At 59.9% G+C, this 20,177-nt stretch overlaps 1 protein-coding gene across 1 annotated transcript; it reads left to right on the forward strand.

Moving 5' to 3' along the window:
* Positions 1-166: 166 nt before the first annotated feature.
* On the forward strand, positions 167-17,590 carry ABCD1 (ATP binding cassette subfamily D member 1). Its single transcript, XM_082864857.1, has 10 exons — positions 167-1,482; positions 4,243-4,423; positions 9,222-9,364; positions 9,455-9,623; positions 10,141-10,235; positions 12,997-13,142; positions 13,591-13,736; positions 15,861-15,945; positions 16,266-16,391; positions 16,491-17,590. Exons 1-10 carry the CDS (start codon positions 574-576, stop codon positions 16,696-16,698), a joined length of 2,208 nt encoding a protein of 735 aa, XP_082720983.1. The 5' UTR covers positions 167-573; the 3' UTR covers positions 16,699-17,590.
* The last annotated feature ends 2,587 nt before the right edge of the window (positions 17,591-20,177 follow it).

Consider the following 20,177-nt stretch of genomic DNA (forward strand, 5'->3'; position numbering starts at 1 on the left):
GGTGCAGCTTCTCTAGCCCGCGCGGTCCTCCCACGTCTCTGTGGTCCGGGGAGGGGGCGGGGCCCAACCGTGGGGCGAGAACGGGGTGGGGCGCCCCGCGCCCTGGCTCCGCCTCCCACCCCTCCTCCGCCTCCTCCCCTTCCCCCGAGTTCCCCCTGGGGAAGAGTGGGTGGGTAGGTGGGGATTCCCGGCGGGTGGCGGAGTCACAGTCGCTTCAGCCAGGCTGCGGAGCGGACGGACGCGCCCGGTGCCCCGGGGGAGGAGGAGGTGGAGAGGAAAAGACGCCCTCTCTGCCCGAGACCTCTGGAGGCTCTGACCCCAGGGGCCAGGGGACTGACAAGTTCCTCCACCTCGGCTGCCTGAAGAGGCCGCGACCCTGGAGGCCCCTGAGCCCACCGCACCAGGGGGCCCAGCACCACCCGGGTGGCCTAAAGCGACAGTATCTGGGACCACTGCGAGGTTTCCAGTTGCCTAGACAACGAGCCTGGGGTCAGAGCCTCCACCCTTCCAGCCACCTGCCTCCTCTGCTGCCTCAGGCACCAGTCCCAGACCCGTGAGTCCAGCCCAGGTGACATGACGGTGCTCTCGACCCCCCGGCCCTCGCGGGTGACCACGCTGAAGCGCACAGCTGTGGTCCTAGCCCTCACGGCCTATGGAGCCCACAAAATCTACCCCCTGGTGCGGCAGTGCCTGGCTCCGGCCAGGGGCCCTCAGACGCCGGCTGGGGAGTCTGCGCAGGAAGCTTCCGGGGCCACGGTGGGCGCAGCGGCCAAGGCCGGTGTCAACCGGGTGTTCTTCCAGCGACTCCTGTGGCTCCTGCGGCTGCTCTTCCCCAGGATCCTGTGCCGGGAGACGGGGCTGCTGGCGCTGCACTCAGCCGCCCTGGTGAGCCGGACTTTCCTGTCGGTGTATGTGGCCCGCCTGGACGGCCGGCTGGCCCGCTGCATCGTGCGCAAGGACCCCCGGGCCTTCGGCTGGCAGCTCCTGCAGTGGCTCCTCATCGCGCTCCCCGCCACCTTCGTCAACAGTGCCATCCGCTACCTAGAGGGCCGACTGGCCCTGGCGTTCCGCAGCAGGCTGGTGGCCCACGCCTACAGCCTCTACTTCTCCCAGCAGACCTACTACCGGGTCAGCAACATGGACGGGCGGCTCCGCAACCCGGACCAGTCCCTGACGGAGGATGTGGTGGCCTTTGCCGCCTCCGTGGCCCACCTCTACTCCAACCTGACCAAGCCGCTCCTGGACGTGGCTGTGACCACCTATACCCTGGTTCGAGTGGCCCGCTCCCGCGGGGCCGGCACAGCCTGGCCCTCGGCCATCGCTGGCCTTGTGGTGTTCCTCACGGCCAACGTGCTGCAAGCCTTCTCGCCCAAGTTCGGGGAGCTGGTGGCAGAGGAGGCGCGGCGGAAGGGGGAGTTGCGCTACATGCACTCCCGGGTGGTGGCCAACTCGGAGGAGATTGCCTTCTATGGGGGCCACGAGGTGGGGCAGCTTGGGGCACCGGAAAGCGTGTAGCTGGGGGCTCAGGGGCCGGAGAGCCAGGGCTGCCTATGGCTGATGCCAGAGGTGTGGGCCAACCAGGGCCTTGGGCAGCTCAGATGGCACAGTAATGAAGAGGCAGGAAGGCTGGGTGGGGACTGCCCTGGGCCACTTCTGCTTCTTCTCCGCCTCACTTGTCTTGGCCTTAGGGCCGTGGACCCTAGCGATTTGAGGCTAGAGTTCCCTGGTTGCCCCATTCTTCTAGCCAACAGAGAGGAGGCTCCTGCCATCTGGGGACGTGGCCTTATGCCTGGGCCCCCAGACCCTTTGAAGGCTGGCCTCTGGCCCAGCTGGCCGGCTGGGCAGGCGGGCAGTATGGGCATGACTCAGCCCAAGCGGAGGTTAACGAGCAGCGCGCAGCGTGCCGGCCGCAGCGGTGGTGGAGCTCAGCGCTCCAGGTCAAGGCTTCCCCCATCTGGAGCCTGAAGGCCCGCCTGGCTGTGGGCTTGGCCGCCTCTCCGAGGCCCCGGCCCAGGATGCTGGGCCCAGGCCGCCACTGCGGCAGGACGCACTTCCTGCCTGCCCGGCGGCCACCCTGCCCCCAGCGTGGCCGCCCTTCCGCCTAGGTCCCAGTCGTGCAGCTTCCCGGCAGGCCGGGTCGGGGGGCCGGGCCAGCTACGGCCAGCCTAGGAAAGGTTACTCCAGGCCAATGCTCCCTTTATCTCGCCTCGGCCTCTCCCCTTCCTCGCGCCTGGGGTTGCGGCTGCCTCTGGCTAGGCTCTCTGCAACTCTGGTTTCAGTTCCCAGTGTTTCTCGGGGGAGGGGCACAATGGCATCCATCTCGTGAAGGCCCATGTGTCGTCCCCGGGTCAGGTGGCCTTGTGCCCCAGACCTTGTCTCACTGGCTGCGCATCACATCAGGCAGATAGGCAGGCTTGTCTCTGATTTTTAAAAAGGGTTTATTCCCGAGCAGATAGGGGGCATCCCGGGCATGGGCTGGGCTCCAGATTGGAGAAAAAGTGCCTGGTCTGCAGCTGCAACCCCCTCTCCTCCTCTCCTGTCCTCTGGGCCGCAGGGCCTTGGCAGGCAGCCGTGGCCTTGGGTGAGGCACTTGGCACGTTCCCCGTAGCTACATTGTCAGCTCCTGCCAGCTCCCAGCACGAGCCTGGATTGCCCGGGTGCTCATTTCAGGAACAGGAGATGGGCTTGAGGCAAAGCCACTGAGCCGTGCTGCAGACCTGGGTGGTGGGGGGCAGAAGAGAGATCACTGGCTCCTTGAAGGACTTCCTCTGGGCTAGTTTCAGCAAATCGCATGCTCACCGGGAGGATTCACCGGCCAGGGCGGGAGGGACCTTGTGAGCGTCCACAGCCTGTCTGTTGAGGCCTCAGCCAAAGGTCTGAAAGCAGTGTGGAGTGATGGGCCTTCGTGGGTGGGTTGATTGCCCTTACTGTATAATACGGCAGGTGGCTCACCCCAGTCCCATAGGCGGATGTCCGCATGCCCAGGCTCAGATCAACAGGCTGGGACGGAGGTGACTGGCTGGAGGGCAGACAGCAGGGTATTCTGCTGTCACTGGGATCTCGAGGAGGCTTATTTAGACATGCACATACAAACACACAACCTCTTATTGGCTTGTGCCTAGGTAGACCTTTCTTCATAAGTGGAAGCATGAAGCATCGTTTACAAGAATTTGGTCCTCCTAATGGCTCAGCCAATGTGACCCAAATTCCATACCTCTTGCTACCTCCAGGCTGGGTGAGCTGGGGCAGGTCACTTTGCCTATCTGGGCTGCAATGGACATGAGAATACACACACAGTGGGACGTGGTGAGAATCAAATGGAGAGTCAGCTGTGAAACCACTTGGCGGAGGAAACGGTTCCAGGCTGGGCAGCTGTTGTCGGTCAGGGGTGGGAAGGCGGGGCTCGGGCATGTGCCCCCCCCCCACAAGAAATCTATGCCCCAGTGGCCACCTTGCTGTGACTGCTTCCTGACCACTCCAGCCCCCCGCCCGTCTACCTGCTGCTGTCACAGGGAGCCTCTTTCTCTCCCACTCCCTCTCCTCCTCTCTCTTCTCCAGGCCCTGCATAGGTCCCTCTCCTGAGATGGCAGGTAGTGGCCAGTGCAGGAGGGGGAGGGCAGGGGAGGCCCACTCTCTGCTGAGCGGGTGGGCCAGAGTCCTCAGCTGGCTTGGGCATGGGGCTGTCCACTGAGGGCGATGCCTGCACGAGCTGGCTTGGGAGTGTGCCCTGCAGGTTCTGGTGGGAGAATGCAGTGCAAGTGTGTCACCCAGAGGAACTGTGGGAAAGTAGAGGGAGGTGGGGCCTAAGCAGGTAGAGGTTATTGAACCAAGTTCTTCAAAACCAACAACCGCCTTTTGCTTTCCTGTGCTGTGCTTCGCTTAGTTCAGGGTAGCCCCCCAGCAGTTGCCCAAAGAAACAGGCAAGGTGGCTGCCCTCAGCCCATGTTGAGAAGCTGTCCAGGGCAAAGAGGTAACGGAAAGGAGATGAGCGTGGGCCTCGGGAGGTGGGGGGGTGAGCCCCTTCACTGCCGCTGTACCCCAATGCTGTGATGTCGATCCCATACCTCCCCCGAGTTTGAGACCTGTCCCCTGTAAACGTGGCCCGGTCTTAACCCCCGGCTTTCAGCCTTGTCGTGCTCATCATACAGCATGGCCTGTGTGAGCGACACTTGGGGACTCTCGCTGTCGCCCCTGTGGGACTGACCGCCAGGCCTCTGGGTCTCTGGTGCCCGATCCCTGCAGGTGGAGCTGGCCCTGCTGCAGCACTCCTACCAGGACCTGGCTTCGCAGATCAACCTCATTCTGCTGGAACGCCTGTGGTACGTCATGCTGGAGCAGTTCCTCATGAAGTACGTGTGGAGCGCCTCGGGACTGCTCATGGTGGCAGTCCCCATCATCACCGCCACCGGACACGCCGAGTCAGGTGAGTGGGGGCCTGTCCTCCTGCACCGCTGGGCTAGGCTTGGGGGGCCCCAGTGCTCAGCCGGCCCACCTGACTTTTCTACTTCTGGGGTCGGGGGGCACCCGGCAGGTCACACTCTCCCGGAGCTCCTCGCTGCCTGCCACCCTGTGTGCGGCTCCCCTTTACAGCATCTCATGCTTCTTGGTCCCACTTGGCCAGGCCCAGGGACTGCAAGTCAGGAACAGCCTTCACCAGGCGCGTGCACCCTTGCGCATCTGGCCCTGCCCTCGGCTCATCTTGGAAGTGGGAGGGTGGGGAAGTACGTCGAGGGAGCCCCTTCCTGGCTTGGGCTTTGGCTTTCCCACCCACGCCTACAGTAGCTCTTGCAGGTTGTCGAGGGCAGAGCCCCCTTCCCCAAGGCCTTGGGGGGACTGGGAAGGATTCGCATTTTGTTCCTCTACTGGTTTGCAAGGAATTCATTCTGTTTGCAGTCTTTTCATGGTTGCCCTTCGAAGGTTAACGTGCTTACTTGAGAACAGTCTGGGTTAATCAGTAGCTCCTCCTCCTCTGGGCCCTTACTTAGAACACGTGGGCTGGAGGGCCAGCCCGCCTGACGTGCTGATGTCCCCAGCAACGGGTTTGCCGTTGCTTTATCCGGTTGGTGCGTGTTCAGATTCACCTGTGAGTTTCTGCTTTCTTGGCTTCCCAGCCCTTCCCCGCGGCCCAGTGACCCTCCTTCAGACAGCCGTCCTTCAGAAGTCCTTACTGTGACGCTTCCATCATGGAGCTTCGAGATGATTTTCTTGTCTGAAAATGTCTTTATTTTATCCTCCCCCTACCCCCGAACTGAAGTTCAGTTGGGTGAGGGAGTTGAGACGAACGGTCGGTTTCTCTCAGCCCATTGACAACATCCCATTGCCTCCGTTGGAAAATCTGTTACCAGCTTAACTGCTCTCAGCAGCCTGCGTGGTCTCCCTGGTTAGACTTTTCTCTTTTTCTGCAGTTTCTTTAGGAAGCGTTTGCCTGTGTGTTTCTGTCTATTCTGCTTGAGACTTGTTGTATGGCCGTTGAATACTCAGATTGTTCCATCGTTCTGGAAAGTTCTCAGCTGTTACCTTTTCAAATATTGCCTCTCTCATTCTTTTTACTCTTTCCTTCTGGAACTCTCACGATGTGTTGGGCTTCTCACTCCTTTGTGACTGTCCGTCTCTCTTCACTTTTCCCCATCTAGCACTGTCTATGCTGAATTCTGGGAGTTTTCCTCAGATTTTCCTGCTCACACATTTGCTAGTTTTCTCTTCGGCTGCATCTAATTTGAATTTTCTTTTTTTTGGCCACACTGCGCGGCATGAGGGATCTTAGCTCCCCGACCAGGGATCGAACCCGTGCCCCCTGCATTGGAAGCACAGAGCCTTAACTACTGAACCGCCAGGGAAGTCCCTAATTTGAATTGTTTTTTATTTCAATGGCTATTTCTGTAAAGTTCTGCCGGCGGCCATATTAATCATGCTCGTTCCATGGTTTCTGAGCAGCTATTCGGTTGTCTGAATTCTTGGGGGTCTAAGCCAGCTTTATCTTCCGTCTGCCGGTCTTCTTTGCTCGTGGTCGTTGTGGGTTCTGCAGCCTAACTAGAGGGTAGGATTGCCCTGCGCACATTTGCTTTAGTTTTAGCCAAGCGGCTGCCCAGTAATGAACCAGTTGGAGGCCACTTTCATGTTAACTTCTCTGCTTGGGGGAGGAGGGGTCCCCGCACTTGCAGGTGATATTAATTTGCAGCCCAGACATATAATTACAAATTCTTAGAGGAGACCTTTTGGTCCTTGCACCTAGAGCCCTATCTTCTCCGTCTCTGGGGATGTCACAGGAGCACCTGGCTACTGGCTTCTCATCTCACTCCTGGGAATTTCCCTTGCTTTCCTGCAAGCACAGCTCTGATTTAAAAGGTGTTACATTTTATGCAGTTTGGTAGTAAGAGGGTTTTCAGATCTATGTAAAGAGGGAGCGCCTGAAGTGCGTGCTTCAGAACCAGAAGTCTCTCTGATTCTCTCCCTATTGGTGTCTGTCCCTTGGGGCTTCCGTACCCTCAGCTGTCTGTCCCTCTCTGGGTGACCCCCAAGAGGAAAGATCTAATTGAGGGGGTAGTTGCTTCCACCAATGGACCTACACTAAGGGTGGCCTTGATTTAGGCCAGGAGCATGGGAACGGACCCAGGAGGAAACCCAGCCGTGGTTTCTGTGAGGAAGTGCCTGTGGCCGCTTCCCTCTGAAGCTGGCACAGGGCACAGCTCAGCCTGTCTAGTCCCCGAGGCCTCTCCCTCCTCTGAAGGCCTAGGACTTTTTGGCGCCTCTGCTGTGTCGGGCTCTGTCCCCACCCTCATGGCCCTTATAGCCAGTCACCTGTGAACACGTGGACCGCTCCCATCCCCCTGGCTCACTCCGCTTGTCTCACTGGCCTGCTTCCGCCTCAGGCCCTTTGCTCCTCCTGGCTCTGCCAGGAATGCTCTTTCCTCTGCCACCCCGTGGCCCCTCCCTCCCTCTATGGGAGCTTTGCTCACAGGCACCCTCTAGGTGAGACCACCGCCCCGCCTTTCTCTCCCCCTCCCCTGCCTCGCTGCTCTTCAAAGTGCTGAACAGCCGTCTGCTCCACGTCTGCGGCTGCCTTATAGAGGCTCTGCCACTTTAAACTCAAGGAGGCCAGAGGTTTGTCTGTTTTGTCCCTGCTGTGTCCCCAGTAACTGGAGACTGAGAGCGCTGGGAACCGGGTGAGGAGGCCAGCGATTATCCACAGGGAAAGATACCTTTGCCTTTCTGGCCTGCCGGCATGGCGGCCTGGCTGGGAAGAGCTGTCAGGTGTCTGGCTCTGGGGTACTCATCGTAGCCCCCAAGGCTCCGAGGAAAGCTGCAGAGGGTTATGCTGTCTCCAGGGAGGGGCCCACTGTTGCCAGGGCCCCCGCGCAGACCCTTTCCCTTTGTGCGCAGTCCCTTTCCAGCTCTCAGGATGTCCGGGGAGGAGGGTTTATGTCCCCCCTGCCTAGGGACCTTAGACTGTCAGAATCACCACTGCCCTCCCCCGCCCAGTTCCCTGGACTCCTGGTGCTCTAGCCAGCTGTCTGGCCCTATCCACCCCACACTGCACCTGCCCTGACCTGACTCCCTGGCCCTTCCCAGCCCACCCCCACCATCACATCCTTGAGGCTCCAACCTCAGATCCATTTATGCCCCTGGATAGAGTTAGCCCTCAGAGTTGGCCTCCCCCTTGCTCCCCATCACCATTTCCAGAACATTCCTTGTGTAAAAACCTTGCCCCTCTAGGGGCTCCAACGGTCAAGGGAGTCAAGACCATTGACAAGAAAGGGTTGAAGTGAGTGACCACGGGGTCTCAACTGAGACAGGGAGAAATAGTAGCATTGAGGACGGCCACAGAATACGGCAGCAAGGGGAGAGATGAGGGCGACACGGGGTAGACCGGAGGTCTGAAAGGGGATATTCCTGTTTGAGAGGCTCGGGAGGGGCTGCTGTTGTAGTACAGGACACAACATCTGCGTTACTGAGACATAATTAACGTACCATACAATTCGGCCTTTTTAATGGGTACAATTCAGTGGTTTTTGATGTAGTCACAAAGTTGTGCAACCATCACCACTATCTAAGTCTAGAACATTGTCACCACCCCAGCAAGAAAGCCCAGACCCATTAGTGGTCACTTCCCACCCCACCTGGCAGCCCCCAGCGACCACTAATCTGCCTGTTGCTATGGGTTTGCGTCTTCCGGACAGTTCACATAAATGGAATCACACAATATGTGGCCTTGTGTATCTGGCTTCTTTTACTTAGCATCATGTTTTTACATTTCATCCACGCTTTAGGATTAATCAGTACTTTATTCCTTCTTATGGCTGAATAACGTTCCATTGTGTGTACATAGCTTCCACGTCGTGTTTATCCACTCATCCATCGGTAGACATTTGGGTTGTTTCCATCTTTCGGCTCTTAGGAATAACTGCTACACATACTCATTTATCATTTTTTGTGTGGACCTCCGTTTTCACTCTTGGATATATGTACACCTAGGAGTGGAATTGCTGGGTCATTTGGTAACCCTCTGTTTAACATTTGGACGAACTGCCAAACTTGTCTTCCGCAGCAGCTGCGCATCGTTCATCGCCACCAGCGGTGTCTCATGGCGCCAGCTGCTCCGCTTCCTCACCAGCACTTTTACTGTCTTTTCAGCTGTAGCCACATCCTGGTGAGTGTGAAGTGGTGTCTCATTGCAGTTTTGATTTTGTATTTCGCTGGTGACCAATAAGCATCTTTTCGTACGCTTCTTGGCCATTTGTATATCTTGCAGAGGAAATGTTTATTCAGGTCCTTTGCGCATTGATTAATTGAGCCGTTTGTGTCTTTATTGTTGAATTGAAACAGTTCTTTACGTATTCTGGGACCTGGGACCTGGGCCCTTAGCAGATATATGATCTGCAGATACTTTCTTGCAGTCTGTAGGCTGTGTTCTCGCCTTCTGGATGATTTGTCACTTGTGCTCTCTGGTGTCGTACTTAAGGAGCCACACCTAATCCCAGGGCACGAAGGCTTACCCCTGCTTTCTTCGAAGAGTTGTGTGGTCTTAGCTCTTCCGTGCAGGCCGCTGCGGTGCTGCACTCTGAGTGAGTTTCTGTGTGTGGTGTGCGGTAGGGGTCCTTCTTCTGCATGTGGATGCCCGGTTGTCCGAGCACCATTGGCTGGACCGACTTGCTCTCTCCCCCAGTGGGTCAGTTACGATTTTCCACTGTCCTCGCCACTCCCCACCCCACTGTGCTCCGCAGACTCGGAGGTGGCGAAGAAGGCGGCCCTGGAGGCGAGGGAGGAGGAGCTGGTGAGCGAGCGCACGGAAGCTTTCACTATCGCCCGCAACCTCCTCACAGCTGCCGCGGACGCCATCGAGCGGGTCATGGTGTCCTACAAGGAGGTAACCCCCCGCCCAGCCCCCGCCCCTACCATCTCCCCTCCCTCTCCGCCCCCACTGGTGGGGGCTGAGCCACGGTCGCCCTCCCTGCAGGTGACAGAGTTGGCTGGCTACACAGCCCGGGTCCACGAGATGTTCCAGGTATTTGAAGACGTCCAGCACTGCCGTTTCAAGAGGCCCGGGGAGCCAGAGGACACTCAGTCAGGGTCCGGGGCCGTGGTGAGGTCTGGTGTCCGTGTGGAGGGGTCCCTGCAGATCCGAGGTAAGGGAGCCCTCCCCAAAGAGGCCGCCCTGGTCCCGGCCCTCCCACAGCAGGCTGCCCGGCGCCCCACGGAGGGCTTCCTGGGCACGTTGCGGCCCCCACAGCCCTCCCTCTCAGAGCGGCCACCGCTGGCCACCGTGCTCACGTGCCCAGTCCCTTCCAGGTGCCCCGGTCAGGGTTTCCCCTTGCGAGAGAGGGGGGCGCAGCTCCAGTAGGGGCTGGGGCACTGGGGAAGAGGCCCCAGGCGTCGCAGCCGCCTTTCAGGTGGTGTGGCGTTGAGGGGCTGCAGGGGCGGACGCCACGCTTGGGCTCCAGAGGCCAGGGAACCGGCTTTGCCCCTCCGCCGCCCAGAGCACAGCAAGGGGGCTGTAGTCAGCTGGTGGGCAGCCGCACTGTATTCCCAAGGGCCCCTGGGCCACACAGTGGCGTGCCGTCACGGGTGGGGGTCCATGGCGCCCAGCGGCAGGTGGCAGGAGAGCTCTGCTCCCTCTCTCCCTTCCTCACGTTCTCTCTCCAGGCCAAGTGGTGGATGTGGAGCAGGGGATCGTGTGTGAGAACATCCCCATCGTCACGCCCACGGGGGAGGTAGTGGTGGCCAGCCTCAACATCAGGGTAGGTCGAAGGGCAGAGGGGAGCCCCAACCTGGCAGCACGGGCAGGGCCGAGCCCAGCTCTGGGGCCCGGGGCCTGGCCTTCTGCACCCACCTCAGCCCTCAGCATCCAGCCTGGCCAGCCTGCCCGCACTGCCAGTAGCCATTGACCCCAGGTCTATGTGGCAGGCAGGCTAAGCTCAAGGTGAAAGACCAGCGTGTCTCTGACTGACTGTTAGTTCTGGGGCAGTGGAGTCAGAGCTGATTAAGAGGGCTGGGCTGGAGTCACCCAAAGGTTCCTGGCCCTATCATTGGCAGCACCCCACGCCCGCCCCTATCCCTGAGTAGCCCAGGACTTGGGGACTCTGGTCCAATTCCAGCTGTGATGAAAGAGATTCTCTTCCACTGACCCGGGCTTGAGGTCCCACAGATTTGCTGTGAGAGGCCCCCAGGGTGGGTGTGTGCCGGGTGCAGCCTGGCACACTGGGAGGGCTCTCAGCCATTACGCAAGCTGTCTGTGGAGAGGATGCCCTGGGGGCAGACATCCACCAGTGACCTGTGTCCCCAGCTGGAGCTTTGGACAGGGTCAGGGAGTGATAGAGTGAAGGGGAGTCCTGGGTGCAGTAGTCATTCATTCATTCATTCATTCATTCAACTAATGTTCCCTGAGCTCCAGGCTGGACACTGTAAACCCCAGGTAAATCAGGGGAACCCCAAAGCGTTACAGAGATCCCGGATTTGGGACTTCCCTGGTGGTCCAGCGGTTAAGACTCCACGCTTTCACTGCCAAAGGGTGCAGGTTTGATCCCTGGTCAGGGAACTAAGATCCCACATGCCGCCCAGTGTGGCCAAATTAAACTTTAATAAAAAAGAGAAAAGATCCATGGTTAGATGGCTGTCCCGGGTGCAGCGAGGGCCACAGGAAAGGCAGAGTAGAGGTCTGCATCCCTGGGGGAGTAGAGGTCACATGAAGCCTCACCCAGGGCAGGGACGAGGGGCCAGGGGCTGCGGGCCCAGGTCCTGCAGGGGCCACGCGTGCCCCGCTGAGGAGCCAGGGCAGCGGAAGCCACGGCCAGGCAGGGAATAGGCAGGAAGGGCCAGTGCCTAGAGCGCCTTTCCTTGAGCTGCTGAGAGGGGGCCTGAGAGCCAGCTGGAGGCTGGACGCAGGCCAGTGGTGTGATCCCCGTCACCCCGGGCAGTAGTCACCCTTGGGGTGTGGGGCTGCCACTGACGGCCGGTTCCTGCAGGGTGAATGGCTTCCAGGCAGGCCCAGTGGAAGCCCAGCTGGGCAAAGCTCAGAGGCCATGGTGAGCAGGGGCGTGGCTGGTTAGGGTGTCCTGGCAGAGCCGCTGGTGGAGCTGGGCTCCGGGGCTGGGAGATGTTGGGGGCGGCCAGAGGGACGCACGGAAGGAGACAAGGGAGGCAGCGTGGAGCTGGCTGGGGCCACGCAGCTCCCCGGAGCCAGGCACACAGAGGAGCCGGGCCCTGACCGACCAGCCCTCCCACATTTGCACGGAGGTAGGCCTGGGCCCTGCCCGGGGGAGTTTACAGTCTAACGAAGGAGGAACAGCAAACGAGGGGCTCAGCCAACAGAAGTTCACATCAGGGTGTCTAGGCCTCTCCCGGCTTCTGGTGTTTTGCCTTCATCTTTTTTTTTTTTCTGGGCCGCGTTGGGTCTTTGTTGCTGCGCGTGGGCTTTTCTCTAGTTGCTGCGAGCGGGGGCTACTCTTCGTTGCCGTGCGTGGGCTTCTCATTGCGGTGGCTTCTCTTGTTGTGGAGCACCAACGCTAGGCGTGCGGGCTCAGCAGTTACGGTACTTGGGCTCAGTAGTTGTGGCGCACGGGCTTAGTTGCTCCGCGGCATGTGGCATCTTCCCCGACCAGGGCTCGAAACCCTGTTCCCTTCATTGGCAGGAGGACTCTTAACCACTGCGCCACCAGGGAAGCCCCTGCCTCCATCTTCACATGGCACTCTCCCTGTGCACGTGTCTCTGTGTCCAAATGTCTCCTGTTTATAAGGACACCAGGTCACACTGGATTAGGGGCCCACCCCACTCCTTATCTAAATTTCATTATATCCGCAAAGACTCTATTTCCAAGTAAGGCCACATTCTGAGGTCCTGGGAGTTAGGACTCGAACACAGGACTCTTTGAGGGGACACGGCTCAACCCATGGCACTGACCGAGATAAACCAGATGGATGTGCGTATCCGCCACACTCTGGGATCTCGCGAGGACTGCACTGGCTGGAAGGCCCTTAGTGTTGCTGTGATGTCACACATGGCGGGGGGCAGCGGAAGCTGTACCCCGCGTGCCTTGACTCCGTGCCTCATGCTCTCCCCCACCCCGAGGATGGCGGGCTCCCTGCCATCTGCATGCTCCCCACCTGCTCGGGCGGCCTTTTTCCTATAGCAGGTGTTTCCAGAACACCAGTGGACATGATGTAATCGGCTCATGGCGGGCCTCAGGCGCTTGACGCTTGGCTTCCAGGTGAAGCGGGCTGCAGCTGCCATTGACCTTTTGGGGCGCGTACCCGTTTGCTGGACTGTGGCAGAACAGGCCCTCCTCCTGCTGGCCCCCTGCTCTCTGGGGACAAGGCAGTGCCTGAAACAGGCAGCCGGTTAGGGCTCCGGATACCAGAGCTCACCCTCGGGGCCCTGCCATTCCTCACCAAGAGATGGAGGATGGCATGTGCTGGGTGCGGGGGCCTCTCCGAGGCTGTCAGGCAGGCCGTGGGTAAGGGGAGGGAGGCCCGGGCCGGCTTCCACGGCTGCTGCCTCTACAGGTGGAAGAGGGCATGCACCTGCTCATCACGGGCCCCAACGGCTGCGGCAAGAGCTCTCTGTTCCGTATCCTGGGCGGTCTCTGGCCCACCTATGGAGGCGTGCTCTACAAGCCCCCACCCCAGCGCATGTTCTACGTCCCCCAGAGGTGAGCGGTGGGGTGCTGGGGCCACCGGCGGCTGGGTGGGGGTGGGGGAAGAGGGAGAGAGCCAGGGTCCCCAGGTCCGCCCCCACCCCTTCTGACCTGCGGAACCTGACGTCCCGGAGATGGCAGGGCCTGAGGCCTGGGCAGAGGACGGCAAGGTGCTGCCACCCCGCCCCGCCCCGCCCGCCCAGCAGCTTCACAGCTGGGGGTGCGTGTGCATGCGTGAGTGCGTATGGGCGAGTACCTGCATGTGTGCCGTGATGCGTGTGTGCAACCTGAGTGTGCGTGCGTGTGTGAGTGGGTGGGCGCGGCACGCTGTGCGGCAGTGTCTGCGGCCTTCCGGTCAGCCCCCCTCGGGCAGGCAGGGCCCATGCGGAGCCTGCTCGGGAGCAGGGCATCGGCAGGGAAGCCGGGCCGCCCTTCCCTCGGCGGACACGTGGCTCTCCCGCAGACCCTACATGTCTGTAGGCTCCTTGCGCGACCAAGTGATCTACCCAGACTCTGTGGAGGACATGCGAAGGAAGGGCTTTTCAGAGCAGCACCTGGAAGCCATTCTGGACATCGTGCACCTGCACCACATCCTGCAGCGGGAAGGAGGTAGGGGAGGGGGCATCCCACTCATCAGTGCCATACGGGGCGCCGTCGATCGATCGTCCTTTGTCCCAAGACTCAGCTGGGGAACCTGCTGCTGCCCCTGCCCGTGCCTCCCTCCTGGCCCCCGAGGGATAGTCCCCGAGGGACTGCCCCAGCCAACGTTCGCGAGTCCGAAGTGCTACGTGGCCTGGGGAGCCCCCCCTCCCCGGGGAGGACCGACAGGAAGCGCGCGGCCCCAGACCGCCCGAGTGCACTGCACTCGGGAAGGGAGCCAGGCCTGGCGGGGGCCATCCGACGGGGCACCCTCTCCAGGCTCTGGGCTCTGTGGCAGGCAGGGCCTCTTGGGCCAGGCAGGGAAGGAACAGGTCAGTTATGCATTTCAGCGAGAGGGCAGAGCACGGGTGTGGGCAGGGCAGCCTGGAGCGTGCGGAGCAGAGGTGGAGGGGACGCCTGCCCACCCACGTGTCTGGCTCGAGCCTGGGAGGTGTGTCTCCTGGGAAGAGACCGCAGGAGGGAGGGACAGGCCGATGGCCAGAGAACGCATCGCCTGGGGACTTCTCAGCTTGGTCTTTAATTGCCCATCGTGCCCAGAGGGGCGGAAGAGGAGAGTGCGGCCCAGCTGCCAGAGTTTGGATTTTTATACTGAAAGCTGAGTGGCAGAGGTCCGAACCCTGCCTAGGCTACCAAGGGGCAGCTTGACCTTGAGCAAAACCTGACCTCTTGAGATGCTTTCCACGTGTAGAAGGGGCCAGGTACCAGTCTCAACCTCAGTGCCGGCAGTAAATGAAAGAGCGCCTTTCAGGACCCATGGGGGCTCTGCAGGACATGGCGGGTGACTCATGAGAGTCCCTCCCAGGTGTCGTCACCTGGGCAGAAAGGGGGCCACAGGCAGTGGATTCAGTGGGGCTGTTCCTCCCGGGCCTGCCCTGGTCGCCACGGTCCCTGCAAAGCTTCATCCCCAGCTTCCCGCTGGCCTGGTCGGGCCTCTTTCGCTCGCCCTGGGAGTGTACCCCTCCTCCTGGGCTGCACACACCCCTGAGTGCCTGGGGCCCCTGAGGCCGAGCCCCACTCCACAAAGGCGCCCAGGTCACTCTGCTATATGTGGCTTCCTTTCCCAAGGTCACCTCACGGTCCAAGGTGGCTGCTGCGGCATCACATCATATCCCAGGCCATAGGATGGAGAAAGTGGCAGGGGCGGGGTTGGGGTGCAAATCATAGAGGGATTTAAAGAAAGTTCCAGAAGCTGCCACGTGTGTTGACACACTTATACCCCATTGGCCAGGATTCATCAAAGCAAGCGTGCCCTGCCAAAACCTCTAGTTTTCTGGAAAGGCAGTGGAGGGAGCAGGCGAGGAGGCGTTTCTGATGAATCGCCCACTCGCCTCCTGAGATGCACAGGCCTGGCGCTTGTGGGTGAGAAGCCTTCTGGAGAGCCCATCGCAGCCATCCTTGGGGCTCTGCCATGACTGTTTGATGCCCACTGGCACCCCATTAGCACCCCGTTAGGTCCTGTGTGAGTTCGCTGGCGCCACAGACTGGGTGGGGCAAATGACAGAGACGTGTCGTCTCCCAGTTGTGCAGGCCGGGAGGCCAAGATCCAGGGCTGTGGGCAGGGGCAGTTCCTTCTGGGGACCGCGAGGGAGGGTCTGTTCCAGCCCTCTCTCCTGGGCTTGTAGTTGCCATCTGCTCCTTGTGTCTTCACGCCGTCACTCCTCTGTGCGTGTCTGCGTCTCCAAATGTCCCCTTTTTATAAGGACACCAGTCCCATCGGATGAGGACCCACCCCCGTGACCTCACTTTAACTCGATCACCTCTGTAAAGACCCTGTCTCCAAATGCAGTGGCATTCTCATGTCCTGCGGGTGAGGACTCCCATGTGTCTTTTCTTGGAGGGGATGTAATTCTGCTCCCAACTCTTTTGAACTATTCCGGTGTCCCCACAGACGGACAGGTACCCAGAGCACACGTCCCCAGCAGACAGCCTTTCTCCGAGTCACGTGCGCTGCTGTGTTCCGCTATTGTTGGTGGCCCGGCCCCTCCCACCACAGCCACTGCGCCTGGGCCCGGGCCCTCTGCCCGTGCTGCCCGGCCCTTGTTGAACTGAACAGCGACCTTTGTCTCCTGCCAGGTTGGGAGGCCGTGTGTGACTGGAAGGACGTTCTGTCTGGGGGCGAGAAGCAGAGAGTTGGCATGGCCCGCATGTTCTACCACAGGTGAGCCACTCTGTCCTGAGTGGTTGGGCTCCCTCGGGCACTGGAGGTCCTCCAAGCCAGCGGCAGAGACAAGGGTGCTGCCTGAGTGCTCCCAGGAGCCTGCTCGGCATCTGTGCTCCCTGGGAGCCCCTTAAACGGGGAGGGCAGCGCCACCAGGAGGCCTTGCCCTGCCCCCCAGGGCCCAGCAGGGATGGGATCGAAAGGACATGGGGTCAGCACGCAGATCAGGCTTCCCGCCCCCACTGGGGGCTGGGGCCGGCCCGGGCTGTTGGGGCTGTTGGAGGGTCCACAGGCTCACCCACTCAGCCCCCACCCCCAAGGCCCAAGTACGCCCTCCTGGATGAATGTACCAGTGCCGTGAGCATCGACGTGGAAGGCAAGATCTTCCAGGCGGCCAAGGATGCAGGCATTGCCCTGCTCTCCATCACCCACCGACCCTCCCTGTGGTAGGTGCCCTCACTTCTGGCGAGCGACGCGCCCATGGCTTTGCAGCTGGGGAGGGGGCGGTGCTGCCAAACAACCTCCCTCTCCCTCTCCTGGGACAGGAAGTACCACACACACCTACTACAGTTCGACGGGGAGGGTGGCTGGAAGTTCGAGAAGCTGGACTCGGCCGCCCGCCTGAGCCTGACCGAGGAGAAGCAGCGGCTTGAGCAGCAGCTGGCGGGCATCCCCAAGATGCAGCGGCGCCTCCAGGAGCTCTGCGAGATCCTGGGCCAAGGCTCTGGAGTCCTCCAGGCCGCTGCCACCTGACAGACGGCCCTGGCTCTTAGCCCTTGGCCCACACCCCACACCAAGCCCTCGGATCACGTGAAGGAAACGGAGCGCCTGCCCACCAAGCCTTCCCCCCCACCGCCCCACTGCAGGCCCACCCTGCATGCTTTGCCGTCCTCCCAGGCCTCCCAGAGGACAGCCAGCGAAACCCATGCCCACTTCCCAGCCCCACCAGACTGGGACCTGGGCAAGTAGAAGGGGAGAGGGGCCAGAGGCGCGGCCCCGCTCACAGCGCCAGCCTGTGCCCAGGAGCCTTGGTGTTTGTGGGGCAGCGCCTCCTAAGTCTGGAGTCCCCCCATTCCCTCCTCTGTGGTCCCTTGGAGACATCACAGATGGTCCATCTCTCTATTGCCATCATCCCAGTGGCCCGCCGAGGCTCCCGTCCCCCGGAACACCCTCACTGCCATAAAGACGGCCAAGTGGGCCCAGCGATGAGGCAGGGCCCGTATCTGTGCCCCTTCTCCCCACCAGTCATCCCAAAGAGCCCTCGGGAGAAAGAATTGCACAACGTTTCCTACCGAGCAATGACGAGAATGTAGTCCCTGTCCGCCTCCGTCCCCAGCCCTCCCTCCTTCAAGCTAATTTATTGGATTCCCCTTTGCAGCCCTCTCCATCGCCAACATGAGCACCCTGCTAGCGGGAGAGGTGGCCTGGGCCCCCAGCCAGCCCGCTACCCCACCGGCCTACACTGCCAACCGCCAGGGCGTGGGTGGGGGCGGGGACGCTGGGGCTGCCAGTTCAGTGCCAAAGAGGGGTCAGTGGGGAAGCTGTCTCTGCAAAGACTGCCCCCACCCGAGGGGGAGACCCCGCCACCGCGCCGCCGTGTGCCTTTCGGGTCGGGGAACCTCCCTCAGTTCCTCAGTAAAAACCTCCTGTGGAAAGTGCAGTCCTGCCTCCCAGCGTCTTTGTCCGTCGGGGCTTGGGGGAGAGGCGGGACGGGCAGCAGTGGCCTGCGTGGGGGGAGGAGCCTTGATCCCACCCCCAGGCGAAGATGCTGCCCTGCGCGTCCTCTGGCAGACACAGCCGTGGGCAGGCGGCATCAGCAACATCTCTCGGAAAGGATGGCTGAGCCGGAAGGGGACTCTGGACCCAGCCCGACCTTGTGCCAGGGTGGAGAGGAGAGGACCGAGGTCCAGTCCACCCGTGACGAGCTCCAAGAGAGATGCTGAGAGAAAACCAGTGAGCTGCCAAACGGGCTGGCAGGGTACACGGAGGAGGAAGAGTCCCGAGCCAGCCAGGCAAGGAGCAGTGGGGACACAGTGCTTCTAGACCTCCTAGGAGGGGGAACGCTTGTGCCGAGGCCCAGGGGTAAATCAGGAGCAAGATGCAGGGAGCAGGGAGGGGCCTCACTTCCAGAGCCTGGCCTTCAGAAGCAGCGAGAAGCCACTGAAGGGTTTGCAGCAGGATGGAAACAACATGGGATTCATGTGTAAAGGAGGCTGCGTGGAGGGTCGCTTGGAGGGAGGCAAGAGCACTGCGCTTGGCTCACACACTGCTGCTGGGACAGAGGTGGGGCAGCCATCGTGGGGAGCAGTGTGGCAGGTCCTGGAAAGCTAGGCAGAGTTCCCGTGTGACCCAGCACTTCCACTCGGAGATGTGGACCCAAGAGAATGGAAAATAGATGTTCAATCAAAACCTTATACATGGGGCTTCCCTGGTGGCGCAGTGGTTAAGAATCCGCCTGCCAATGCAGGGGACACGGGTTCGAGCCCTGGTCCGGGAAGATCCCACATGCCACGAAGCAACTAAGCCCGTGCGCCACAACTACTGAGCCTACGCTCTAGGGCCCACGAGCCACAACTACTGAGCCCGCATGCCACAACCAATGAAGCCCACGCGCCTAGAGCCCGTGCTCTGCAACAAGAGAAGCCACCGCAATGAGAAGCCTGTGCACCACGACGAAGAGTAGCCCCCACTTGCCGTAACTAGAGAAAGCCCGCGCGCAGCAACGAAGACCCAATGCAGCCAAAAATAATAGATAAATAAATTTTTTTAAAAAAACCTCATACATGAACATTATTAACAGTACTATTGATGGTAACCAAAAGTGGAAACAACTCGAATGTCCATCAACAGATGAATGGACAAGCAAAATGTGGTCTGTCCGTACAATGGAGTATTATTCAGCTTGACAAAGAAAGCAGACCAGTGGGTACCAGGGGCTGGATAGTGACTGCTGAATGGGGTCAAGGTTTCCTTTTGGGGTAATGAGAATGTTCTGGAACTACAGAGGTGATGGTGGCACAATACTGTCAGTATGCTAACTACCAACAAATTGTGCACTTTAAAAGGGTTAATTTTGTGTTATGTGAATTTCGCCTCAAAAAATAGATAATAGGTGATGGATACATTGATCATAAAGAGGTAGAAGTGATCGATGATTGATAGATAATAAAGAGAGATGATAGACTGGTGATGATGATAGATAGATGGATGGATGGATCACAGGTAAAGAGATAGACATAGACGAAGGAGCACACCGCTTGACGCAACCCAGGCCAGATGTGCTGAGGCCTGAAATCCCAGATGCACTAGAGAGAATAGAAGAAAGTCATGCGGGGGGTACCTCAGACTCTGGGGGAGGGGACGGGTGGAGTGAGAGTCAAGGTGACCCCTGGGTTCTGGCTTGGGTGGCCGGTTGGGCGATGGCATTCATTGCAGAAGAAGGGACAGGTCGGGGAGAAGGTGCTGCCTGATTAGTGCTTGCTGGGCCCAGGCCCTTGGCCCCAGCGGAAATGATGAGTAAGCGCTAGGAGGGTGTGGCTGGCTGAGAGCTCCAGACTGGGGGTGGTCCGAGGGTGCATTGGCCAGCAGAGAGGCAGCTGGTGGTTGAAGAGATGCATGGACGCGAGGTGCTTGGTCTCTCATCTGGGGGACGGGAGATAGACGGCATTTTCTCTGAGTTTTTTTTTTTTTATTTATTTTTGGCTGTGTTGGGTCTTCGTTGCTGCGCACAGGCTTTCTCTAGTTGCGGCGAGTGGGGGCTACTCTTCGTTACGATGTGCAGGCTTCTCATTGCGGTGGCTTCTCTTGTTGTGGAGCACGGGCTCTAGGCATGTGCGCTCAGTAGTTGTAGCACTCAGGCTCAGTAGTCGTGGCTCACAGGCTCTAGAGTACAGGCTCAGTAGTTGTGGCGCACGGGCTTAGTTGCTCCGCGGCACGTGGGATCTTCCCGGACCAGGGCTCGAACCCGTGTCCCGTGCATTGGCAGGCGATTCTTAAGCACTGCACCACCAGGGAAGTCCCTTAGCTGAGTTTTGAGGTTAGGATTTGTTCCTGATCCAGGACAAGTGGCAATTTGGAGGGTTAGGAGGTGTTCCTCCATCTCTTCCCAAGATTGTGCAAGCCGTCCCTACCTGATAAAAAATCCTTTTTTTTTCAACTTACAAAGCTAGAATGGTTCTGTGGTCTGCCACCAAACCCTAATTGATACAAATGGAAACAGACATACCCAGCGA

Source organism: Leucopleurus acutus (assembly GCF_964270905.1).
Source record: "Leucopleurus acutus genome assembly, chromosome: X".
Lineage (NCBI taxonomy): Eukaryota > Metazoa > Chordata > Mammalia > Artiodactyla > Delphinidae > Leucopleurus > Leucopleurus acutus.